General features: G+C 42.2%; 1 protein-coding gene across 1 annotated transcript in view; it reads right to left on the bottom strand.

The window, feature by feature from the left end:
- CACNA1C (calcium voltage-gated channel subunit alpha1 C) overlaps nucleotides 1–27,930 on the bottom strand; it is an 879,081-nt gene that overhangs the window by 66,077 nt on the left and 785,074 nt on the right. Inside the window, exons 30-31 of the mRNA XM_069094317.1 lie at nucleotides 14,439–14,522; nucleotides 13,737–13,820 (exon numbers count right to left, since the gene is read on the bottom strand). Coding sequence (XP_068950418.1) covers nucleotides 13,737–13,820; nucleotides 14,439–14,522 — 168 coding nt within the window. The remainder of the gene's footprint in view (nucleotides 1–13,736; nucleotides 13,821–14,438; nucleotides 14,523–27,930) is intronic.

A 27,930-nucleotide genomic window follows, 5' to 3' on the forward strand; every position in this document is an offset into this window, starting at 1 on the left:
TTCATTCTTTATGGGTCCTTTCTGGAAACACTGAAACCTAGAAGGAATGCATAAATAGTAAGTTTCCTTAAAGCCTCCTGCTTTGGAATTCCTGGGCCCAGGGACTTTTTAAGCCGTAATACCTTCTGATGGGATCCTTAAGTGCTAGCTCTCTCAGTCTACTTAAAATGACCAGGTTTTAATAGGGTAATGCCTCCATGAACACTACCCACAGGGTGAATTACTGAGCAGTCATTCCCTCACATCTCTCTTTCTTAACCAGACTGCAATTTTCTGGGGCTGAGATGCTAGAGTAGTTAACTCCATTTGTAGATGCAAATGGTGTGACTAAGAACAGGTTATTATCACTCTGTATCTAAGAGACAGAGAGGGGAAATTTTCAGAGACTCCTAGTGACAGGTTCCAGCTGTAGGTTAAGAGCAAATTAAAAAAAAAGTAAATTACTGTACTTCAATTTGCTTATGCAAATTACCCTCATTTGGCATAACTGCAAATTGCAATATGGACAGCGGTGGAGAGTTAATAAAGGATCCATTCCCCCCTTATGGCTAGAGTTACTTTTATTCCTTGTTTTTAAGTTCCAGGGGGAAAATGTAAAAATTGTGAGGCATGCCTCAGAAGGTGAAATCTCTTCTGTTTCAGGGACTGTGGCTTTTCTAAACTTTGTATCATCTTCACTATCCAGCCCAGAGCTCTCTCTATAATAGATACTTAAGTGTCTGTGGTTGATACTATGGTTTCCTCACATTTCCCAGTGTTCTGTGTTTGGGATCCCAAGGGATGGGGTCCCAAACATCAAAGGGCAGATGAGGCAAAATTCCCATTAGGATAGGGATAGAGAAAGGATGACTGTGTGGCTTCAACTGCTGAGAGAGGTTTCCTAATCATTGCATTTTCCTCCTGGAGTGAGAAATATTATCTCATAGCTATTGGGAAATGGATCCTTTGTTAATTGTACAAGCCCTAGTAAGGTTGTGGGATGAGAGTTACCAGGGTTACCTGGTCTCTAGGCAGGATGGGTCTATATGACCAGTGACTGCCACTAACTAGTCAGGAGGTGCTACATAAATCACCCTAGCAGTTTTTCACATGTAAAGTGAAGGGTTAGACCAGACCTGGAGTGGGAACCTTTGACCTGGAGGCCACATGTAGCTCTCTAGGTCCTCAAGGGCAGCCCTTTGACTGAATCCAAACTTCACAGAACAAATCCCCTTAATAAAAATATTTGTTCTGTAAAACTTAGACTCAGTTAAAAGGCCTCACTTGAGGACCTAGAAGGCCATAGGTGGCCTTGAGGCTGCTGGTTCCCCATCCCTGTAAGGTTCCTTCCAGTTCCAAGATTTTCTGTGTCAGGGGATTCACTTGGAATCCACTAACCCTCAAGAGGTATGTTGATAGATTTTAGGGGAGTCTGGGAACTTGGATGAAAAAAAATGTCTTTATTTTTACTGACTTCTAATGAAATTTAGCAATGCCTTCAATTAGGAATGCAGGCAACAGGTATGATTCTGGATAGGAATTCACAATCTTCATCAGACTGTCAAAGGGGTCTATAACACAAAAAAGCTTAACAACCCATGGCCTATGTCTGAATTGGGTCCTCAAACAAATCTGGATGCCTGTCTAGGATTTCCTGGGACTGCAAGTCACTGCTGTCTTCTCCCCCTGTCTGGAAAAGGGCGAAGTATATAGATGCCCTAAAAGAGCAGCTGGCAGATTGTGAGTACCTTTGGGGGACAACTGACACGTTTGGGCAGTCTGTACATGTTTGAAGGACTGTTAGACGTAAGAGGGCTTCAACTTGTTCTCATCGCCTTAAAGAGCAGAACTGGGAGCATTGGGGTAGAAGCTGCAGAGGAGAAGTAGATTTTGGTTTCAGGCCATGAAAAATATGTCTAAGGTTAGAATGGCCCAAAAGGAAAGATGAGTGACTAGAAAGGAGTGACGTCTCCCCCTCCCCAAAGGGGGTCTTCAGGCTCAGGCTGGAGATGTAGAAGGAATTCCTAGAAAGGTGGGCTAGGTGACCTTTGAGGTTTCCCCCAGCTGTTGGTTCTGTGACCCTGCTGGCCCACAGTGACAAGGGCAGAATGAGGCCTGGACAGTCCATGTGAGGCCCTTTGAGATTCCGAGCCACAAGTAAAAGTATACAGACTGTTGAAAAAAGTCTGGAAAAGCCCAATAAAAAGAGAAATCCAGCTGTAGGTACTCTAGTCCCCTAATTGAACTCTCTAGGTTACTTTGTGGACCATCAATTCTGTCAGGCTCTAATGGGTTGGCTGGAAGTGAATCCATGTTATTGTAAGGCCTTGTTTCAACTCTCTCTGGGTCTTCCCTCTTTGCTGCCACTGGCCTGCTTCTAACCTTGCCTGATCAGCATGACAGATTAAGGTATGTATGGGTGTATTGGAAGAGAAAGGTGTTTGAAGTTGCTGGAGACAGATCAAAGCTAATCCTGGGTTGGAAACATGGGAAGAAAGGGAGAGAGCCAGCAGAAACCAATGGGACCAGAGGACATAAGATATACTTGGCACCAAATCTTGATAGCTAGCATGTAAGCATAAGCAGCAATTATCAATAGGAAAGAAGACACTTAGGAAGTTGGGATGTCAGGATCGCTAAGCCCAGAGAAGTAGGAAAAAGATCAAATGCTCCCTAAATTGTGAAGATGTGGAATCAAAGCAAAGTGCTTTAGGATGGACTTTTGATTTTGATTGTTGAATGAGAAGATAAAGAAATGATCAAAGGCCAGGAGTGAGAAGGAAAGGAAGAGGGATAAAGGAATAGTAGAGAAGGGAAGAAAACAGAATAAAAACTAGGGGAAAAAAACAAGAAGGTATAAGGTCAGAAGGAGGCAGTTTCCATTCCTCCTTCCTAATCTGTTGTGTTAGCTCTTATTACAAGTGTTCTGAGCTTTGCCATATAAGGCTATATTGAAACTATGGCAGCAGAAGGGTGTCCCTTGTTACAAGTATCCAGACCACCAGCCCAACAGGGGTTCTTTTCCTCAGGAGGGACCACTGAGAAAAGCTAGGGTTTCTGGTAGTTTCTCAACAGTGATGTCCTCCTATCTTATCCTTTCTTTATGTCCTGAAATGCTGAAGTCTGGCCTGTCTATCTGGCCTCTATTTTCAGCTTCATAGCTGACAGCTCAAATGGTTGGAACTAGATGAAGCCTCAAGGGTCATCATATACCTTTCCTAGAAATTTGATGAGTTCTTTTTTTTTTCTTTTTGGAGGGCAATTGGGGTTAAGTAACTTGCCCAAGGTTACATGGCTAGTATTTTTGTGTGGGTGTTAAGTGTCTGAGGTCGGAACTGAACTCAGGTCCTCCTGACTCTGGGGCCGACGCTCTACTCACTGCACCACCTAGCCGCCCCTTGATGAGTTCTTTAAGCTGGGACGAGTTCTATTGTTTACCCAGGAAACATGTAGGTAAAAAAAAAAAATTGTTCACCGGCCCTAGAGTCAGGAAGACCTGAGTTCAAATCTGGCCTCAGACACTTGACACACTTACTAGTTGTATGACCTTGGGCAAGTCACTTAACCCCAATTGTCCTGCCTTTCCTCCTCCAATAAAAGACAAAAACAAAATTTGTCATAAAATTGCCATGGTGTTTTTTTTTTCCCTTAGGGATTATTTTAAAAATCCTTAGAAAATCCACATGAAATAAATGAACACAAGGTGTTTGTCAGTACCACTAACAATATCAAATAATTCAGGATTCTAGAAAGAGTTAGTTATAAGGATAGACAAAGAGATGTATCTCAGAAAATATAAGTAATCCCAGAATAGTATCAATAAGGATATGGGTTCATGTCATGTCAAAGCAAATCGTTATGCTTTTTCATCTCTCTATAATCTGTTATGGGAGTTTGGTTTACCATTAGGCACTTGGGAGAGGCAGAGAGACACTGATCTCTTCCCTCTGGTAATGTTCATTCTTGGTGCTTGTGTAACCTCAGGTAAACGACTTACATCTTTTTTCCCTGACAGTTTTCTGGCATATAAATCAAAACAAACCCAATATGCTGAACAGGCACTGACCCATGGTTAGATGAACACAGATAAATTATTCTATAGTTGAATTAAGCATTGGGTCTCCTTTTATCCCTATTTTCTCTGTGGAAGAATTCTGCAAAGCTAGGAGAAAATGTGTGTGTGTGTGTGTGTGTGTGTGTGTGTGTGTGTGTGTGTGTGTGATAAAGGAGATATAGGAAAAAGAAAAAAAGGGAAGCAAACTTATCCAGAGATAAAAGTAGGGATGAAAGTGCTAGAGAACTTCAGTGAGTTAAAAATTAAATTTAAGATTTCCTCAAAAATAGAGGCAGCCCTGTGAACTTGGGATCAAAGGCAGCAGTTCACTTTCTAAAGCAAAGGATTTGGAGAAGATTCCTTGTAATTTATTTGGCCTACTTCTATTTCCTCCAACTGTATTTGACCTTAATGAACCTAGTTAGTTTGGAGCCTATAAAACCAGCTGCATGGTCTTCGGAGACCAAATGTTCATACCAGCTACCTCATAAGGCTCAGTTCTTCCTAAACCTTAAGGTGCTTTATAAATATGAATTATTATTCTGTGCCTCTGGGCCAGACACCTTCCTTTAACAGCCATTTGAGGTCTATGGCCCCTCAGAATAAGAGTTTAAAGTGCATAAAATAAAATGTAAGGTTATAAAGTAAACCAGTGATTTTCAAGTATAGGCAGCTAGGTGGTACAGAGGACAAAGCTCTGGGCCTGGAGTCAGAGACACCTGAGCTCTGTATCGTCACTAATACCCTGTTTTGTCACTAGATGCCTTTATATGAATGAATTTTGCACATTATTTTTCTACCTATAAAATGTTTATTTAAAAAATAATACTAGCATTCCTACAGGAAGGATCAAAGTGATCTCCTTCACTTAGAAATATTAAAGGTCCCTAAAGAGGGACTATTGATTTTGTATACGTTTGCTAAAATAAGCCTTGGAGATTCATCTTTCTAAGAAGCAGGTCTGTGTAAGTATCCAAAATTTCAATAGTTAAACAAACTAGATCAAACTCAGTTGCCAAATTACCTTTTATCATGTTTAGATTCTATCAAGCTACTGCCTAACTTAAATAGTGATATTGTTTTCCTCTGAGATAGAAATTGGCAATAAAAAGAACACCGGGAAGAGTTTCAGAAGGGGATAACAAAAGTAATCATTCTCTTCACATTTTTTCATAGACTGGGCCTGTCTTCCTTAATTCATGACTAATTTCCTTAGCTAAGTAAACTCTTCCTCTTCTCTGTAATTCATGCTAACACAAACCCAGTGGCACATGAAAAATACAACAAAACAGAAAGAATACTAGACTTGGGAGTTAGGAATCAGAGTCCTACCTAGTTCTGCCATTAACCTATATGCTTTTGGGCAAGCTACATTATCTCTTCAGGCCTCCATTTTTTTTAGCTATAAAATAAGTGAGGGGCAGTTAAGTGGCACAGTGAATGCAGCACTGACTCTGGAGTCAGGAGGACCTGAGTTCAAATCCGGCCTCAAACACGTAACACTTACTGGCCGTGTGACCTTGGGCAAGTCACTTAACCCTAATTGCCCTGCCTTCCCTCCTCCAAAAAAAAAAAAGCAATAAAATAAAATAAATGGGCTTAAGAAGATCTCCAGGGTTCTTCTGCTTTGGGGTTCTATGATTCTATAATATAAACTACTCACACTTTCTAATTTCACCCACTCCACTGGCACACCAGTCCTCAAACTAAACATGAGTTCAATTGCTCAATCTTTCCCCTTGCAGCAGCTTTGGCTACCAAGGAGGATAAAGCCAGGGCCAACCACAGCTGTGCCTCCCCTCAGTTCCCTCCAGGAGGAGGGAAGGACGCTCAGGCTAGAGATGTGCTCTCTGACTCAACTCTGGCTGGGTGGGTGGATGCTGTTGGCAGCTCTTTCTCTGACTCAGGCTGTCTTTCTCCCATCATTCTAGAAGCAGATGCCCAGAGTAGGGACCAAACTTCATCCTTTCCTGCTTTGTGTGTACAATTTAGAAGGGATCAGACAGCAAAGGCAGTGGGGAGGACTGGTGAAGGTCATAGTTCATGCCCAGCTAGGCCAGAAATATGGGGCTAACCCCAGGGGCTGGAGACAGAATAAAGAACTATTTCTGTAGAATCTGATGGTTATGTTTTTCTGTTTTGGAGACTATCTTCCGACAGCGGCACCTTTTTCCTTTCTGACATGCAGTTTTCTTCTTGGTTTCCTTCTTCTCCTATTTTCTTTCCCAAAGTACTCAGAGGTACCAGGCATGTCAATAGAGCTATGGATAGCTGTCGTGCTTCCCTCATCCTTCATACCAAAGCACCAGTCATTAGAGAAACTGATCCTGTGTTCGTGGAGCACCTATCATTTGGACATCCTCAAGAGCTTATTATGGCTTAAAAAATTTTTTTTGGTGGTGGTGGTGATGGGGAGGCAATTGGGGTTAAGTGACTTGCCCAGGGTCACACAGCTAGTAAGTATCTGAGACTGGATTTGAACACAGGTCCTCCTGACTCCAGGGCTGGTGTTCTACCCACTGTACCACCTAGCTGCCCCTTGGGGTTTTTCTTACTGAACAGGGTTGATAGGAATAGAGAGGTTAAGTAACTGTCTCAGGGAATATGGCATAAGATTTAGAAAGTCCTGAGCCTTGGCGAGAAAGCCTAAATAAAGCAGGCAATCCTCCACTAATAAATGCCCACTTTAGATCCATCTGTACCCTACTGCTCCTCCACCTGGGAGGCTCCCACAAACCTCTCTTCCCCAATGGGATAATTTAGGAATTCTTAGATTAGAAAGAACTGGTCTTCCTTCCTTCTCTACACAGCTCCTCCCCTAGCCTCAGTACTCATCATGTCCTGTTCTAAGCAGACTCATAGATTACTAGAACTGGAAGGGACGTTATAACTCCACAGAACTGACCCCCTTCATTTTAGAGAAGAGGAAATGGGCCCAGGAAGTTGATCAACATTAGCACAATTGTAGCAGAACTAAGACTGGAACATGTTTCCTCACTCCTAGTTCAATATTCTTTTTTTTTTTTCTTTTTGGAGAGGGGAAGGCAGGGCAATTGGGGTTAAGTGATTTGCCCAGGGTCACACAGCTAGTAAGTATCTGAGATTGGATTTGAACTCAGGTCCTCCTGACTCCAGGGTCAGCGCTCTATTCACTGTGCCACCTAGCCACCCCTCAATATTCTATTTCATCATGATGCCTCCCCCATCTAATTGGCAGCATCCTTGGTCCCAACCCATCCTAGTTAATGTGATAAAATAGTCTGAATTTCCTTTTCACCTGAAGGACAGAAGATCAGTGTCGCTTCTACCTACAGCTTTTCCTATGGAATTTAAGTGAATCCTTTGGTTCCCATTGTTATCAGCATTGAAAACTCTTAGGAAACATCTTAGGGGCTCTTTATTTGATTGCAGAACATATAAATCTGCATTTTATTGCTCTGGACTGACACAGCTGGCCGTAATAGTGGACAGAAATGCAGGCAGGCTTGAGTGAAGACCATTAAAAAAATAAAAGAGGTACCTGGGAGAACCAGGGGAGGACTAAGAAGTGTCCCCTTTAGACTTGGGGCAAGCGACTTAAGCTTTCTGGGCCTTGGTTTCTCCATTTATAAATTCTTGTACTAGATGGCCTGAGTTAAGGAGGTTGAAGCAAAATCACTCAAATTTACATCTGGGCTCTCTTCTTCTTCAGCTAGTTGATCAATGGTTATCAGCATTTTAATTGTCTGAGTAAAAGAAATTAAGGGAAGGAATTCCTGGAATCCTTATCCTGCTTCTTTCAAGTCTTAAAATTGGAACCCTTGTCCCTACCTTGATGCTCCAGGGCTTGGAATGGTTGCTTATCTCTTTTCCTGTTACTTGGTAGGAGAGGAGAAATATGTTCCTCACGTCCCAAGCTGAGACTTCATTGGATTCTCCTATAGAAAAATTAGGAGCCGCCTGGTGACACAGTGCATAGTGTGAGGCCTGGAGTCAGGCAGACCTGAGTTCAAATCTGGCCTCAGACATCTATGACATGACCCTGGGCAAGTCACTTAACCCTGTTTGTCTCAGTTTCCTCATCTGTAAAATAAGCTGAAGAAAGCAATGGCAAACCACTCCAGTATCTTTGCCAAGAAAACCCCAAATGGGGTCACAAAGAGTCAGACATGACTCATAGAAACATTCTTGTATATTGTGATTGGATTCTATGGTGCTGTCAGTCTCGAAGTAGACTTTAGTTATGTTATGATTTAAGAAGACTTTGTGGGCTAGCCTAGCAACCACCATTTATAACATTGTGACTGTGGGGAAAGCTGGTGCAAGTTCCAAACAACATCTTTGTTTAGGAAGTTTTGGAACATAACCTTCACAAGTTGGGGACTGGCTCTATTGCCTTTCGAGAGACATGTAAGGCATGTTGGTCTTTCCCATTCCAGAGGTAGAGAAGAGTTTATGCAGAAACTAGTCATAATTCAGCAACTTACTGCAGAGGTTCCAGGGAATTCAGGTGTTGCTCAGAAAGGTAAAGTCCCATTTCTGGGCTCTTTTTGCCCAGCCATGGTTCCCTTTGGGGGTTAGAAGGGGATCTCAGAGGTTTCTTGGTCTAACCTAAACCTGAATCAGAATCTCCTCTGCCACATCCCCAAAAAGCTGTCATACAACTAGCCTCTATTTGAGGGCCTTTAGAAGGAACATCGATTTATACACACAGAAACCTTGGCAACTGACTATATCTTCCTGATGTTCCTTCTTCAGGGGCTTTTCCCAGAGTCCAAATCCTCCCTCCCTCCCCCTTCTCCCCTCCATCAAGGTGTCTCCAACACCTTGCCCTCACACATACTGCTGTAGAATCCTGAAGGGAATGTACTAGCTCTGGAGTACTTAACTTCTAATGCTTATAGTCACAGTCAAAGATCGAGAGCTGGAAGGTATCTTAGAGGCTATGTGTAGATCCCGAGGATCTTGAGGGTGGGGAAAAAATCAGTATCCCTTGGGTCAGATGGCCAAGCCAATGCTCTGGGATGTGTCTTCTCCTGATTCCCTCCCAGTGAGGAATGAATGAATGAAAGACAAAGCATTTATTAAGTGCTTACTTCATACAAAGCACTGTGCTTTGTTGTGTTGGGGCTACAAATTGACAAGATAAAACTTATAACTTTGTTCTCTAACCTCAAACCTCACATAGCACAACTTGCTTATGAACTTATCAGATAATATTGTTGTTACAGTCATCTGAGTTTGTGTATTATCACCCTAGATGACTGGGCTTCCTAAGTATAGTAACTATGTCCTATCTAAGTATGTACCTATGAATACAAACCTCCACTCCAGCACTTAGCTCATAGTAGGTGCTTAATAAATCTTTGTTGAATTCAAACAAACAACATATGGGGTAGTGTCTATGGCATGTCTGGGAGAGTTCAGAGGATCACAGGGACCTCAGAGGTCATTTAGTCAAATCCTCTCATTTTATAGATGAGGGAAATGAGACCCCTTGGGAAATCTGCCCAAGATTACACAAGACAGTCAATACCTGGCAGAGTTGCAATTTGACTCTAAATCCATCACTGGATTGCTCCAGGACCTGTAGTATACAGGTCATAAGACTCCAAGTCTAATGCTATTTTCCCTAAGGAGCAGCCATCCAGGCTGGCACAAGCTTCTGCCCTCATTTACAACCTCCAAACCCGACCATCCACTTGGATCACGTGGACTAAACCAAAAGTCGGGATCCCAGGGAGGGTATTTTGGGAGCCCTGGGCACTTTCATTCGGCCACGAGGCTAAATTCCTTGGGTATCACCCCTGAAAAATATAATTACAGATTTAGGGGTAAGAATGCAAGGGGCCAGGGACTTGACTCTTGTCTTGATTTACACATTGTTATTGTTGTTTAGTTGTTTCAGTCACGTCCAAGTCTTTGTGACTTTGTTTGGGGTTTTCTTGGCAAAGATCCTGGAGTGGTTTGTCATTTCCTACTCCAGCTCATCTTTTTTACAGATAAGGAAACTGAGGCAAAAGGGTTAAGAGACTTGCCCAGGGTCACATAGCTAGTAAGTGTCTGAGGCCAGATCTGAATAAAGGAAAATGAGTCTTCCTGACTCCAGGTCCAGCACTGTATCCATTGATCATTATGCCAGGGAGAGAAACCTGGATTTTTGAGTAAAGACTGTCATATGGGAAAGGGCCCTAAAGCAGTAGCATTTCAACTTATTTGATGCGTGTGATTAACCATGTGGTGACTGGAACTCCATGGGTGAAGTCAGAATAATTATAGAGAACCCAGACTTTTGATCTACTTCCAAATATACCTGCTGAGTGGATAGAAGCATCTTGCAGAACTATCAGAATTGTAACTATAAGAGATCTGGAGGATGGAAAGGGTGGGACTCCTGTGCTCTGAGTAAAAAAATGGGACACATAAAGGAGAAGGGGGGGGGAAGAGAGGACACTCATATGTAGGGGAGGTGACTAGTTGTGGATCATGGTCACATATTATGTCATTCTGGAATTAGCTTCTGTTTGTTCTTTAACTCAGTCATATTTACATAGAGAGGCAGGTCCACAAAGACAGAGCACCTGTTAATTCCCCTTTCCCCTAGCCTAGCCCATCTATTCAGGGGCTCAGGAAGGGTTGGGTAAGAGGAACAGATAGATAGGAATGGGATTGTGGGTGAGTCACTTGTTTCCTCTAGATCTCTTTCTTTACCTAAACCTCTTCTAAACAAAATCCTGGAGCTCCCCCTCTACCTTCAGAGAAGGGGTGTGTGTGTGTGTGTGTGTGTGTGTGTGTGTGTTAGTTAAACATACACAGTAAGTAACTGGAGGATAGGCAATGCTAGACACCTTGCTGATTACAATGTGCCTGTAGTATGAGGAGAGGTAGCCTAGAGTACTAGAAAGGACTGGGGAGTAGGGGTCAGGAGACTTGAGTTCAAATCCCAGCCTTGACATTATTAGCAGTATGATCATGGTCAAATCAACTTGAACCTCATTTTCCCCACCTATGAAATGGGGATAATAATACTTGTACTAACTTGTTCTGAGAAAAGCATTGGTCCACCTCAAAGTGCTATGTGAAGGAGCTTCACTGTTTCTGTCTTCTCAGTAGTTGGATGCTTTGATTGCTGGGCACTCATATTTGTACTTTCCTACCTATGCCACAGACACTTGTTTTCCTGCCAATTTTTTATATCTCTTATCTTTTTCCCTGTGTTTGTCTCAGTCCCATTTAAAGACTATAAGCTTTCTGAAGGCAGGAATTCCATTTGCTATTTCTATTACTATCCCATAAGCCATTCAATAAGCAACTCACTAAGGGCCAGGCACTGAAGATACAAAGACACAAATGAAAATGGTCCCTGTCCTGAAGGGGCTTATGTTCTCTTCTTATAGGCATAAGCCCAAGGATCTCTTCACACAGTAGGTGATTTTTTCACACTTGTTCATTGAGTGACTGGCATTGTATACATACATTCAAATAAACACTGAAACACTCAAGGGGCCAATCTCTTTTTCCTCCACGATCTGACATAGTCACGGTCATCTTAATCAACAAAGCATCTCTGGTGTCTCCAGCACCATCTTGGATGCATATAAAGAGGTTTAAGGTATGGTCCCTCCTTTGGATGAACTTACCCAAGCCCCACTTAACAGTCACACAAGACACAGTCAGACAGGATTCTTTTCCTTTCATAAGAGAGCAGGGACAAGCCTCAGATATTTGACAGAAAGGTCTTATCCTAGGAGTTCTCTCCCTAGAGCTCATAGTCAGGAGCTGGGGATACATGGTAGCCCAAGTATAGACTTGGTAAATAGACCCAGTTCAAATACTGGCCGTAGGCAATGCCATCTATGTTCCTATATATACATAGTACCCCCTACCTTCCTTCCCCCCCAACCCCATACCTTAGCTCCTCATCATGACAACTTAGGCAAGAAGTTTTACCTGTAATAGGCTAACAGGTCATCACTGAGGACTAGTGTTAGGGTTAGAATAATATCTCTAGGGCTGTTATTAAGCTACTGCAGCTAGAGATATAGAATAGAGACATAGATATCGGAGGGTCTGAGGACTCCAGGGACTTTGGAAATAATTCAGGATTCCCCAGCAGACATTACTGATGATGGTAGGCAGGGGACTAGATAGGGTAGAAAAGGAATTTTAAAATTATCTGAGGATCTACAGCCAAAGGAACATGATGAGGAGGCACACACACATTTCTCACACACACACGCACACGCACACGCACACACAAGACAAGATACATGGGGTCCCCAAAGAGAGACAGCTCTCTAGGGTCAGAGGAACAGGGTTGACTCCTTAAAGATCTAACACAGCTATAGAGAGAAGTGACATTATTGAGGTGGGGCAGGTATGGGAAGGGAAGGAGAGTAGAAGATAAAAGAGGAGCAGATATCTAAGGGCATTCCTGGTCCTCCCAAAGTTCACCTGCTAGAGGTGGAACAGAGCTGCAGGCAGGGAAACAAGGCACTCATTTTTCCAACTTGACTGGGAGTATGGGAACCAAGCACAGTAGGATGGCAGATAGTAGGGATTGTACTGGGGGCATGGGGTACTTTCAAACATCACAGATCAAAACTCATTCTAAAACTACTGCTTGATGCTGTTATTCAACCAACTACTCACTGGATCAGAGAACTGTGCATACATTATTAAGATTCTTGATTAAAGATAATAACAAAAAACCACACGTTAAGAAAGACTTGCCTATAAAGAGAGAAGTTTTAAACATGCCAGGTAACAAAGAGACATGTGCAGAAATCGATAGGAACTGTATCGTAGGAGGGAACTCTTTAGAGGGGATGCGGCAGAAGGCCGCAGAGTACAGGGTATCAGGGTCATCTTCCATCCAAGGCTAGGGTGAATGGGGACAGAACTATGAAAAGTGCCAAGGAACCAGCTGCCTGGTTTTATGATCAGAGTCACATGGTTTTATTAAGGCTTTAGCAATGTGCTCTTGCAATGGACCAAACAGAGATCTGAGTGTGATATCTGACCACTCGGATCATCAGCTGATCCAGAGGATAAAGAATCAAGGCTCCCCAACTTGAGGAAGGGTTCCAGGAGGAGAAGCCAGACAAGCTTTCCACTTTAAAGGCTGTTGGAGCTTAAATTAAGGGGGGCCCCATTCAGGATGCTCTTTGGCTTGTGGAAAGCTAAAGGAAGTGGATTCCAGTTTCCATTCCTTGCATGGCCCACCTCGAAAGAGTTGATGCTCAGCAGGCTGTGGGGAGGAAAGGGCTGGGGTGCTAAGGCAGTGCTGGCCTTCCTCTGAAGGAGGGTCACATTGGGTACAGATTCTTGCCCCAGCAGCTGCCTAGCAGTTGGAAAACTCCCATCTCTTTCTCATTCCACATGCCCCTGGCTACTTCCTGCCATACAGTTTTGATTCATGCCAGGCTGATTATGAAGGGGGAGAGAGGAAAGGAAAAGATGCAACAGTTGAAAAACAAAATAAGGAATGGGGAGAAAAATCTAAACTCATTCCCAAATAAGGGGAAAATAATCAAATGAAAGCAATAACAAAAAAGAATCATTTAAATGAACAACAACAAAAACAAAACCCAAACAAACCAAACCCCCTTAAAAACAACAAAAAAAAAAGAACATAGGAGGGGGGAGGGGAGGAAAAAATTGCTAAAGACAAATGAGTGTTAGAGCAGGCACGGACAGTTAGGTACAGACGCCATTTACTTACGTTTACCTCGGTGATTGCTATATCAACAATGCTACCCACAACAATCAAGGCGTCAAATGTATTCCATGCATCACAGAAATAGTGCTGCATGTGGCAGAGAAGCCCAGGAGAAAAAAAGAGAAGAGAAAAAAAAAACAACAAAACAAACCAATAACAAAGGAAGAAAAGAAAATAAAAAAATAAAAAAAAAGCATGAAAGGGAGAGAAGAGAAAAAAATAAGAAAAGAAAGAGGTTACGGTGGGTATCTCCAATCACCTTTTTCTTTTTCTTTTTTTTAAACCACTCTATAAGTCTGGCAGCTGAAACCTGTGTCACGTTCGGTTCGAAGGGCAGGCGGAGAGGACTGACAAAAGGTGGGTTAGTTCAATGGTTACATACACTCAGATGTGTAGGCCCCTGTGGGTTGGTGGGAAGGGAGCCCACCTGCTCCCTTCCAACTCATTTCTGTGCACTTGGGGCCCATCACAGCAGGGCAGAGCTGGGACATGTGGGAGGAAAAAAAGGAGGAGAAATTCCTGCTTTTTTCCCCCAGGAGAAGTACAGCGGCTTCAACAAAAGCAATAACTAGAGGGTGGGAGTGGGGGGTACAGGAAATAAAAAAAGATAGAGAGAGAGAGAGAGAGAAAGGGAAACAGAGGAAGAAAAGGAGGAAAAAGTAGGAGAAGAAGGTGGTATCCTGGGAAGGGTAGAGTAATACTCACATTAGTCTCACTGAGAATGACGTCAATAATGCTGCCAATTACGATCAGGAAGTCAAAAACATTCCAAGGATCACTAAAGTAACCCTACATAAGGGAGGGGCAGGCAGGATGGGGATTAAAAAGGAATGTTAGACAGACAAAAACAGTGTAACATCACCATTAGCATCACCTTCTGCTGCTGGAGTTTCATACCTCAATATTGTGTGGCCAGGAGTGTGAGTGTAGGGAAAGAGAGTGGTGTAGGGTGTCTACCCTAAACCCTCTGCCTTTGTCTTTTCCTTGTCATCCCTCCTAATCCCAGCATCCCTCCTAAACCACCCTTCCTAAGAGCAGGCAGAAGAAAGGCAGCTGACTTCCTTTTCAGGTATATTGTGTTTGGGAATTAAGGGAAAATGGGGAGAAATAGTAAGGGGAGTGGAAAATCTAAATTGAGATTATCCAGGGATATGGCTGGTCTCTATTCTCCGCTCAGTTCAGCATCTCCCTGGCCTTCACCCTACCAACCCTTACTCCAATTCTTAGTGGTTAGCAGGGCCCATCTCAGAGACTGCAGTGAAAGGCAACTGGCAATCCTGACCAACGGGGCTGTGGCCCCGTGGATGATGCTAGAGGTTAAGAGAAGCACTAAAAACCAAGATAACTGCACCCAAATGGGACATCTAGTCTACTTAGCTCTGAGATAGCTCACACAGAGGGTAAGTTGAAAAATTACATGATGGCTTAGATGAAGAAAACATCCACAATGAGCCAGACCCTATCTATGCACATCAAATACAAGTCCCAGCTTTCACAGGCTTTGCTATTGGAAGGAAACATAGCTCCAGTTAGACTCATGTGTAGGCAGATTGTGGGTATCATTTCAGGGCTGATAACTACCCCTCTTCCTGCTCCCCACCCACTATCTGTTGATGCCTGGAATTCCACAGTTAGATATTCATTCCTGGGGAGAGGTAACATATTAAACCCCTCAGTGTGAATAAGTTTTTCAAATTGTTCCCAGAAACTAGGTTTCCTTAGGGATAAAGGTGAGGGAAAGAGCAGGGCATTGGACCAGAAATGGTAAAGGGAAAGAGAAGGTGTAATTAAGAAGGAAAAGGGCACAGAAAAGGGAAGAGGGAAACTGAGAATGTCTAAAAACATTCGCCTTCCTCAGAATTTTGTCTGATTTGGTGCTGCACAGGATGTGAATTTGGACGTGGATTTTATATTTTAGATCTAGAAAAGGGAGACATTGCTATTTTCCCAGATGACACCTGTGGATATGAGGATCACCTGACAACAAAAGGAAGGTGATCCCATCGTCTCAAGACTCTGTCCTCAAAGCTCTAAACTGAGGGTTTCCCACCAGGTACCTGAGCCTCTCCCGTTATCTACAAGTGATGGGTACCTACAATACTATATAGTCTATCCTGTCAGGCTTTATTTTTCCCTTTTGCACCCTCAAGATGGCATTCAGGAGGATACCCTGAGAACCACAAGCCTCAAGTTTGGTTGCTTGGTATTCCAGGTAATTATGACTTGTGACTAGCAGAACCATTAGCATCACCCCTCTAGCTAGGGTGAGTAACATGAAATGTGTCCATAAATCAACTTTGAAATTCATGGAATAATAATAATGCCAACTAATTAAGCCAAAATCAGTAGGGTGAGCTTGAGAATTGATTTCTGTAGTGGCACAAGGACAGAATCTCAGACTTGGAAGGGACCTCAGAGGGATCCTAATCCAACCTTTGGGGATTTGGGATTCCCATAAGCATGCATAGAGCACATATCAAGTATGTTGGCAAATGGTGGCCTGGGGTGGTGTTGGTGGGGAGAATCCTGTTTATCATTCCCCAGTAGCCAAATGGGAATGCTGAGTCCTCAAGGATGTCCCAGAACACACTTGGCGACTGCCTATGGATTCTATGTTTTTTCTATTCCACTAGAGAGACCTTTGGAAAGTAACACTGGGATCATTACTTGCTGAGAGGAAGTATTGCAGTTTGTGGAGGGTGGGCTACTGAGAGACTTGTCCATCTGGAAAAGGAGAGAAGGGAGGGGATTCCTCAGGGAGGGGTCTGGGCAGACAAGTTTGAGATTTCTTTATGGTATGGAGGGAAGATGGAAGGAAGCTCCCCACAGCATTTAGAGCCCAAACTTCTTCCTTATACTTTAACAGGATCCTGGTTCCCCCCCCCCCCCACCTTCTTTTATGTTACCGAAGGAGTACATGTATTAAATTTTTGCACCCTCTGAATACCCCCTTCCCCCATAAGTGGAACTTATAGGGGTGGGAAGTCTAGGAATTAGTGATGGTGGATTTGATGTTACTGAGGGGTAGGGGCAGAGGCTCAGGCTGAACTATTCATTTTCCCTGTGCCTATCTCGGATGTGTGGCCATTAGGGAAATACCCGGATGTCCCCCAGGACAGTTGTAGTTTGGTTGAGGCTAAGGCTATTTCTCTATGATGAGCTTATTAGCCTTTTATGGAACATGCCCTTGTAATTTTTAAGTTAGATCTTTAAGGTGTCTTGTCTGGTAAAGGACATCCCCTCCCCATCCCACTCCTCAGGTTGAAAACGGGGCAGCTGACCAATCTCTAAAATGAGCAGGTGCTAAGCATTAAAGAGATCCTTTGGGTAATGTGAAACCCAGGAATCTGATTCACAAATTCTTCATGAATAAACATCTCTTTACCACAGACTCATTAAGAGTCTACAAGATATTTTCACCATTTCCGTCACTTCCTCAGTCAGTTTAATAAATATGTATATCATATATATTTATGTTATATATGTATATACGTATATGTATTTTCATAAGGCAAGAACTTGGGTTCTTTTATCTCCGCCTGACTATATCCAGTTCCTTTAACCTCCTAACTTCCCAGCTGTGCCCTGTTTCCAGAGGGAATGAAAGACATGCTGTCCTAGGCGGCTGCTATTCTTAACGTGGAAAGTCAGGTCATGGGGAAAGGGAGAGCCTCCATTCCCAGGCAGCTCTGCCAAGGGGAAGTAAAGCCCAGCCTCCAAAGGGGTTTGGGAAGAGCCAGATGGTGGAGCAGAGGTTGATGGGGACAGAGGTTAGGTGAAGGTCAGATTGTGTCATGGCTTTCTTACTGGCCCTCTGGAGCATCTCAGAAAAAGCCAGAGGCTCTGAGATAGACAGAACTCTCTTCTACACACCTAGAACAGGAAACACAAAACAAATCCCATGATTCTCTAATTTTTCCTTTGGGGGGAAAATATCAAGAGCCCTTTTATTTCATGGAGGGGAACTGGGAGACAGAAAAAAAAGATTTGTTAGTACTTTTTTTTCCTACTCTTAAAACTGAATTTTTAAAAAAATACTATCAAGTATCTATCTCTGAATACAAATGCCTTCACTGTGGGCAGAACAGATTCTGACTCAACCCAGGGGGATCCCCGCCACACTGCCCACACATTAAGTTTTATAATCTGATAATTCAGATTCTGTTAGAGGGAGAGGGGGAAGGGAAGAAAAGAATGGAGAAACAGGAGCTAGATCAGAACCCAGAAATGCTCAATGTCCCGCCTAGAACACTTGGTAACAAAACATTATGTGGTTGAAAGGGATGGGGGAGAGGGATTGAAATATGTGAGTGGAGGGGAACCATGGTGTCAAAAGAGGAATGAACTGCAGTCTCTCCATCCATCTGAGGGTCCTGAAACAAAACTGGTGAAATGGGCCCTGGTCTGCCGTATCACTGAAAGAGGGAAAGAGGGAGAGGGAGGAAGAGAGGTAGATAACAAGACAAAGGAAAGATGTTGAAAACCAGACAAACGAGGAAAGGTTAATCAGAATAGCCGCCCTGTGCCAGGAGAGCAGATGAAATTTAAAGGGACGCTGTCAACCTCCTGGTTTATTATCAATTGTATTTTTCTTGGACTTTGGAGTGGGGCTCAGGGTTATGGAGCTCAAAGAAAAGTGTGCCAATTATCCCCTTTTCCTTTTCCTCTAGTTTGGCCTGACTGTCCTTGGGGCAACACCTCCTGCTCCATCCCCACTAGGCTGTGTTTCTTGCAATGAGAGGAACCAGTTGGCTCCTGGGTTGGATTTTCCTGGTTTGTGTCAGGCCACTTGAGCAGATAGCTTCCACTGCTTTACTACTCAAAGTACCTTTATCGTATTTTCCAGTCTTTGGAGGCTTTTATCAAATGATGCCATGATTCTTTGGACCCAGGCCTCTTGGAGTTCACAAACACAGCTTGAAAGTGGGGGAGTGGGAGGGAGGGTACAGGAGAAGGGAGTGTTGACAGTGTCCCTTTAAGTAGCAGTTTATCTTGATGACCTACTCCCCATCCAAACTCCCTTCCCACACCCTTTCCATTTTCAGCCCCTATCTTCTTAGCCAGTTGACCATGATTATCTTCCGGCCAAGCCAGTTTTCTCTTATCTCCTTTTCATTTCTCACTCCTATTCCCAGATGCAAGGGCCCCCCCTCCCTGCTGCCCTCCCTGCTTCCCTCCCAACCTCAGGTTGTCAGTGGAAGCTACTTGGCCAACCTAAATTAGCAGTCCCTGGACAATAGAGGAATATGAATATGTGGTATATGAAACCCAGGAGAGGCTAATTCACCAAGTTTTCTCTGACAAATATCCCTTTCTGCTTTTCCTGTGCCTTTTTTGGAAACATTGGACAGGAATAGAAGAATTAGATATTGAAGGTATTCTTTTTGGGGCTGGGGGATGGGAAGGAAAGCATCATAGGTACATTACTTAAAGAATACTTTTCCCTTGGAACTAAATTATATTTGTTGTCCTTCCTTCCCTTGGGGGAGTCAGGGAGGACTGACCTTAAATTTTTTTTTAAATTTTAAGTGTTATCTTCTTTTGGGGGAGAGGGGGACTGGTCTTTAGATTAAAGCTTGTAAATTGTGTCATGATGGAGAATGTGGTGGAATTTATTGATTTTGACTTCACTAGACCTCTCTTTGTCCACTTTCACAGAGCCAATATGGCTGAAGAGTTGCTCAGATGGCCAGCTATGCATTCTTCCCTCTTTTCCCTTCTTTCCAGTCCCCACCCCCCTACACCAAGTCTGAGGTTTTGGGAGATAATTAATGTCTTTCCTCCATCATTTTTCATCCTTCTCTTTATCTTAAGAATATGGAGCCATTTTTTTTTTTCATCCTGGATGGGAATTATACCTTTGAGTCCAACTCCAGGGATATAAAATCAACTTTTAATGATCCACACATTTTTAATGATCCATTAAAAAAAAAAAACAACCCAAAACTTTTAACCCATTTCCTCTCATCTATCAGAAGACACTAGAATTGTTTTCCTTTATCTTCCCTCTCCCACCCCAGCCCACACATCCTGACAGAATTTAGATTAATTTATTTTGAGCAAAACATCATTATTAAGATAAACCAGCTTAAAAAGTGTATAAAATTATCACTTCCAAATCTAAAGAATTTTTAGGTTCATCATTGTTTTGGATTATTTTTCATCAGTGAAGATGACGGTGATTTGGGAATTGCTGATTCAAAGGTCCTCTCCCCGCCCACCCTCCTACCCTTGTACCCAATTTAATTCTTCTATAGTGTCTTCTTTGCCCTTCCCCAAAGGTCAGTAATATGCAGTGACTGGAAAGGAATTTCATCAGTTCTAATGTGGAAATAGGTGAGGATGCTGAAGCTAACATGAGGACGGTGAAAGGATATATGGTGGGCTTTTGTTCAGTTGTGTCCAACTCTTCATGAGCCCCTTTGCGGTTTTCTTAGCAGAGATTCTGGAGTGGTTTGCCATTTCTTTCTCTAGCTTATTTTACAGATGAGGAAACTGAGGCAAACGAGGTTAAGTGACTTGCTCAGGGTCACGAAACTAATAGTGTCAGAGGCCATATCTGAACTTAGGAAGATGAGTTTTCCTGATTCCAGGCCCATCATTCTATCCACTCTACTACCTAGCTGCCCCAAATGGGATGGTAGGGTGCAATATGGTTAATGGTGACTCCATCGACTCTAGTTTTAGTGAATACTCAACAGCTACTATCACTATCATCAGATTTCTGCTATTCTTTTGGTCAGAGGCACTAGAGAGGACTTTCTATATGTAGTAGTATAGGACTAACTGGGTTGGCTGCTGTAAGTTTACTGTAACCTAGACTATTTTATTAGGAATCTACTGTAGCATGTCTGGGGATAATTAGGGCTTTTGGAAGGCTATGCCAGAAGAATGTAAACTCTTAAAAGGTCTTACCTCCTTCAAAAGGCTTACAGAACAAGACCCATATCTGTTATTTGAGAACTAGACTAAGTTGGAGGATCCTTCTTACCACTGTGTTGGTGGCAGGATGGTATATTTTTCTGCCATACTCATGAAGACTGTCTACTAGACCTATGACCTATTTCATTGGAGGTGGTGTCCATGCTGACATGAATCCTTTGACTACTGAATTATCACCTTTACTCTTGGAGCCTTAGCTCCTCCTCATTCCCATGGTATATCCACAGCAGTGGTATCCACTAGAATTTTCATAGCAGCCTTACAGCGGTGTTTCAAATAGGAATGAAACCACCATGGATGCACTTGCATACATTTTCATGTACTCTCTGAGATTATGTTGCTAACTCTTAGGCAATTTTCAAGTTATGACTTATTCCACTGTAGGAAATCATTACTTGATTATTCACTTTATTCCTTTTAACACACATACATAGGAAAGTGCCAGCAGAGAAGAGGTAAAAGTTCAATGGTATGGGGATGATGACTATAAAATTTTGTTGGGTCACTGATGTCTTTGGTGTTTAGAATTCTGGTATAAATTCCTCCCCCAATTCAGATCCATCTAACCCTTAAAACTGATCTTTTTAAGTGATAATAAGCAAGAAACCCGTAGATAAAGATACACTGGGGAGCTGTGATTATCCATTGGCTGGGCTTAGGTAGACCTGAATTGAAGTCAGATGATTCCTGTTGGAAGCCAACTCCCTGCAGAACTGCCAAAATGAGAGAGCTGAAGCAAAGAAAAGAGGCAGCACAATTTGAAGGGACTGCATGAAACTAAAAGAGAAGTGACATCTAAAAAGTAAAAATAGTTGGAAAAGCATGTAAATGGAGATACTAGTTAAGGGAGAGGGGCAAAGATGAAAGGGAGAAGAGAAAAGGAGATGTGAGAAGGGAGAACAGGAGAGAGAGAAAAAAGAGTGAGAGGAGAGAGAAGCAGATATATAGAAAAGGAAGAGGAAGAAGAAAAGAAAGAAAAAGAAGAGGAAGAAGAAAAAGGAGGAGGAGGTGATAGTATTGGAAGAGAACAAAAGTTAAAGATGGAGAGGAATATTGAATAGTCATATATTGAAAGAGGATGTCTGGATAGGGAACAAATCATTGAGAGAATAAGAGAAATGGGAAGAGGTGTTAGAGAATAAGAAATTGGGAAAGTATTAGAAATGAAAATTCACCAGACAGTCAGGTCTCATTGTCTCTGAAGTAAACCTGCAGGCATAGACAAAGTAAAGAAGTATTAGTCATGAATTAGAAAAGGAGGAGTAAGATAGGGGCAGGGTAAGAAAGAGGAGGGAGGGGGTAAAAGCAGTCATTTATGAACTTCTAGGATATGCTGACTCCCTGAAGAATCTTTATTGCTTGAGCCTAATTCAGCACCTTGCATATGATAGACAATAAATAGTTGTCAAATTATAGAACTTCCAAGTTGGACAGGTTCTTGGAGGGTCATTTGATCTAAACTGTACCTGACGGAAAGTCCTTTCTACAACATCCTCACCAAAGAGATATTCAACCTTCTCTTGAAAATATCTAGTGATGAAAACCCTACTGTCTCCTGCAAGGAGAAAGCTCATTCCACGTTTGGACAGCTCCTTCCCTTATGTCAAGCCAAAGTCTTGTCTTGGCAATTCCTGTGTATTCCTCCTAGCTCTGGAGCCAAGCAGGACAAGTTGAAATCCCCTTCCATATGGGAAACCTTAAGGGAATTTAAAATGCCTGAAGATAACTATTATGGCCTAAGCCTCTTTTACTCCTTCCACCCACAAGTTTTCTCTTAATAGAATTGAATAAGGTATTTTGGAAAGAATGCAGTGAAAGGGTTTAGGGATGAAGGAGTTTGAAGATGTTTTCCCAGAAGCAGGATCCCTCACCAGTTTCCTTCCTTTTCTTATCATGGCCCTGGAAAGTTAAGTTGAGTGAGCCTGGGAAGGGAAGAGGTGCCAAGTGAGAAGTGGCAGCAGTGATAATGTCTCATTGTATGTCTGGGAAGGGATGATCCCATGGAATATCAACATGACAATGGTAAATGACACCAAGCAGAGATAATATAAATTCTATTACATTAGAAGATGCCACTTAGATATTACAGTAATCATCTAATAGAGGAAGAATAATTGGAACATGCAGTGAGCCTAGAAAGAATTTGTGGAGACTTGTACATTTATGTTCTTACCTTGTGATATATCTATTCATTAGAGATCAGTGAAATACTGTCTGGTGGAAAGGTGAAGGGTCATGGATTGGAGAAAGGGGTCAGCTGGTATGCTACATGGTGCTGCCTTCCCTTCTTTTTGAGTTTATCTTTTCCCACTGATACAAGGATACTCTTGAGTTTCTTGAAGGGTATAGGAGAGAAATCTGCTGGTTGGTTGAATAGAAGGCACATATATGTTGAAGTGATAGAAACTGATTGCATTTTTGCCTTCAATTTAGCTCTGAGCCCTCACTTTCCTTTTTTTTTTTCTTTTTCCTTACCAGGAAACACCAAAGGCAAACCTAATAAGCCTGTAGAACAAGAGCATGATAGAGAATTGGGGCAGGTAGAAATATCCCCATCTATCAATGGATAGTGTCTTATGGTGAAACAGAAAAGTATGCAAGTGGGTCAAATCTTTTAAAAGGGAAGCAGGAGGCTTTTCTGTACCTCGCTTTGCACTTCTTTAAAAGAGAGGCCTCCAGCAGCTTCCTGAGATGAATGAAAAAAAAAAACCTGAGAGACAGAGTTTCTGTATAATTAATAATCTATTAATTAGCTATATCTCTGCAGTGCTTAGGACTCGTCAGCCCTAAGCAAGTATGTTAAATGGTTACAGTCTTTGAAGGAATAAGGTGGGTCAAATTGCACTGTGCTACATCAACAACAACCTTGCAGAGGTGACAAAGACTGGACAAAATAGGCAGTCAGAGATCTTTGTGAAAGGTTTGGAGGCTGATTGGCTGATTGCAGGAAATACAGGAACTTCAGATATTTTTTTAGTACTAGTCAAGGCCTTATCATTTAAATGAGTTCTGCCTCTAAATCTTTGCTCAGCAACCTAATTACAAGGGGAAGGGTCCTCCAAAGGGCAATTGTCCTAAGCATTTCCCCTATTTCACAGTGCCTTTTAATGGACTTGGGTTCCCTCATCAGCTGTGAATCTGAATTGCTCAGAACATGCCTTCCTGGGTTGATGCCTTTTGGAAATTCAGTCTCTCTAAATCAGGCAGAATTTTTCTGTGCCTGTTCTCTTGTTCACAAGATTGTGACTGAAAACTGAAGTGTACCATCCCACTGGGTTTTTCTTGTGGTGGGAATAATTTTACCTATTAAATAATTAAATGTAATAGCTAATACTAGCCTTCCCAAACCACAGCTTTTTGTTAAGTCACATAATTTTAAAAAATCATTCATAGCAATGCTCCAGCTTTTAAGAGCCAGGCTGGAAAGAATCCTGTCACAATGTTGCAACAATATGCAAATTCCCTGGGTACAGAAGCTGTGATAGGCAGGCCCCTCCTTAACAAAGCCCCTACTATTACCATTCGTGCCTGTCAGTCTTGTACTGAAAGTACCAGGTACCCTGTTGTCATGCCATAAATAAATAATAATCATGGTAATTGTGTCTCACTAATCAGACCTCTAGGCAGTGTGTGTGTGTGTGTGAGAGAGAGAGATGGTGGAGAGGGTTAGTTACTACATTCATATTATACCCCTCCCTTCCATCTCCAAATCCTTTTCTTTCCTATTTCTTTTAGACTGTGATGGTGAGTTTTGGAGACAAGTCAGACTGATGTCCTGAGGAACCACAAGTTGGTTTTGAAATAAATAAACATACAAACACAACCTGAGTATGTACAGATACACATATGTATACACATATCCATATACCAATGTGTGTGTGTATATATATATATATATATATATATATATATGTATATGAGAGTAGATAGTGTTGAGTTAAAATTTGACATTAGCTACTTCAGCTAATGTTCACTGGTTAATAGTTTGAGTAATCCTCAATGGAAGCCCTTTCCCTTCTTGCCAAAGGTTTCTTTATTTCTTGATGGGCAGAATGTTAAATTTAGGGCAAGGAGAAAAGACACTCATTTACTCATGACGGGGTCACCACAGCATGAACTGTATTTTTCTTTGCCCCTTAATAGGCCTAAGGGAATTTGAAGATCTTTCCTACTTTGAAGATCTTCCCTGCCTCTTAATAGGCTGAATGTAATCACATGGAGCCTGTGGTGGGAGAAGTTTGCTGAACTGGTGGAGCAGACCCCAGAGGGAGTTGAGAGTCAGAGCAGTTAGAAAGGAGGAAGGAGAAATGACACAGACAAGGAGATAGCTAGGCTTTCGAGTGTTTGTTTGTGGGAAGGCTATGGGATGGTGTTGCTCTCTGAGGTGTTATTGTATGTAGATTTCTTTGTTGCTGAGATTAATTTGGTTTTCTGGTGTCTAAATAAATGTTTTGCTTCTGTCTTCTATGTGGAGAGTCTGTTATAATTTGTGATTCAGAACAATGCTGGCATATTCTTGGTCGCCATCAGTGCTGTGAATATTGCCTTGGTGATACACGTATGTTCTTTTCCCTAAATTCAGTCCTCTTTTTGACTTCCTGATTTCTCTTGAGGGTACCACTGTCCTTTCAGGTTTATAACCTACTAGACACCCTCTTCAGTCTTCCTCATTCCACCTTCACCCCACCCTCCCCCTCCATCATTTCCAAAAAGTTGTCAATTCTTGTCAGTTCTATCTCCATCCACACTTCTCCATCTGTCTCTTCTCTACTCATAAGATACCATCCTAGTCAGGTCCCTAATTACCTCTTGACTATAACTACTGCAACAGGCTTTCAATCAGTCAATGCTTTCTTCTGCAGTCCATGATCCACACAACTTCCAAAGTGACACACACCCCCCTCCCTATATATCAGGGTTAAATGACTTGCCTAGGTCACACAACTAGTTAAGCATCTGAGGCCAGATTTGAACTCAGACGCTGCTGACTCCTGGACCAGTACTCTATCTACTGTGCCATCTAGTTACCCACCAAAGTACAGTCTGACCATGTTACTCCTCTGCTCAGGACTTGAGAGGTTTCCTATTGTTGTCAGTATTAAAAAAAGCAAACATATTTCTCTGTTAGGCATTTAAAGTCCATCAAAGTCTAGCTCCCACTTATGTTTCCAGATGGATTTTGTATTCTTTTTCTTCATGAGCTCCATGTTCCAGACAAAATGACACACTTGATGTTACTCATACACAGTATATTCTGTCTGCGTCTTGTGCCTTTTCGTGGATTATTTATTCATGATGCCTCACACAGCTACTAGGAATCCCTAGCTCCTTTCAAGGCTACCTCCTATGGAAGAGAGCTAGTTAGCTCACTGGGCTTCCTGTCAGGAAGATCTAAGTTCAAATCCAGCCTCAGACATTTGCTAGCTGTTTGATCCTGAGCCAGGGACTTAACCTTTGTCTACCTCAGTTTCCTCAACTGTAAAATGGGGATAATAACAGAACTAACCTCTCAGCATTGTCATGAGGATCAAATAAAATCATACTTATAAAATTCTTGACACATAGTAGGTATTTAATACATGTTCATTCCCTTCCCTATTAGTGGCCTTTCCTGATTTCCCCAGTTGTTAGAGGAGTCCCCATTTCCCCCAGAAATTACTATTATGTATGTGTAAATATTATCTCCTCCAGGTAGAATATAAGTTCATTTAAGGCATGGACTTTTTTGCTCTTGTCTTTATATCCCCAGAGTGCCTGGCATTTACTAGGTGCTTAATAAATGCTGGTTGAATTGAACTGGGGTGGAAAGTGGTGTATTGTGGAAAGAGGACAGGCTCTAGAGACCTGGGTTCAGATTTGCCCTCTGATACTCCACCTCTGTGATCTTTGGCTTAACATCACTGGGCCTCAGTTTCCTCTTTTGTAAAATGAAGAGGTTGGACTAGATGACTTCTCTGGTCCTTTCCAACTCTAAACCTATGATCACATGAGTTTGGTTCCCCTTATACCTATCACACTATCTTGCATGTCATTGATATTTGTTAAATGAAGACATTCTGAGCTATTACGAATATTGAACATTAACTAGATCTTTGGGAATATGTTGTACAGTAGCCAATTACTGACCAGATCACTGGACATGAGAAGATTAAGAAGGCTTCTCCTTTTCCTCCCTTCCCTGTTCCTCTCTAACAATGTAATCTGGACCCTAGTGAATCAGCACCAGGTTTTGGAGAACATTTTGGGGGCTTGGAAAATGGAAATACAATATTGATTTTTCACATGCCTACAGTTTGGTAGGCTTACAGCATCACAGTTAAACGAGGGGCATGGCCACATACCATTTACACCTTGTTTATTAAACTGCAAGCTACTTTAGGGCATGCATGCCTCATCTTTGCATCTTGTCCAGTTAGATATAGAGTATAGTTGCTCAATGAATGTTTGTTGATTAAATGAAGGGGATACATTTTAGGCGTGTTAACAATATGGTCTGTGTCATAATGGTTATGACTCCAAAGAGTAACTTTATAACTAGGAGAATACAGCAGAACATCAGGAAGCAAAAGCCCTGGATTGCTATTAATTACTCTGCCATTCAGAAACAGAAAGTAAGGGAAGCTCAGAAGGTTGTGATTCAGATGTTGTATGACAGCCTCTTACAAGCTTTCATCCCAGCTCAGTCCAGTCTTGGATATACTTTGTGGTGGAGGCATCACTAGCTACCAAGTCACCTCCCTACTCCATTGGTCTCTATCCTATTATCTTTCCCATCAAATCCCAAACACAGTTCCAAGATTCCCAAGCTCATAACATCGGTATTACTTTAGCTAATGCCAAACATATAACCACTGAAACAACCTTTATTCTGAAATTACTTCCTAAATGTACTGCCTAATATATTCTCATTGGAGTACCCATACTCAACTTAATCTCTAAATTTCACTCCATGCTACCATATTCACTCTTCCAGTGCTATTCTCTCAACCACCAAATGACCTCTCGAGTCTTCTTTCTAATGCTCTTAAATACTTGTTGTGAAATTGCAGACACGTTTCTTTACCTCTCCAAGACATACATTTTTGCCTCTTTTCTCCACATCCCAAGCTCCTAATACTTTCCAGTCCCCCAACTCCATGAATGTGGCAACTCTGAGAACCAGCATAAGATGTCCTTCTGTGTTAGTTGTAAATAGTTGGGCTCCTTTTCTGCTGAAGAGAAACACTAGGGCACTTCAAGCTTGGATCTCACTATC

The sequence above is a fragment of the Petaurus breviceps genome, unplaced genomic scaffold (assembly GCF_028583685.1).
Source record: "Petaurus breviceps papuanus isolate PSGF00001 unplaced genomic scaffold, PetGlider_PUasm1.0 216, whole genome shotgun sequence".
Lineage (NCBI taxonomy): Eukaryota > Metazoa > Chordata > Mammalia > Diprotodontia > Petauridae > Petaurus > Petaurus breviceps.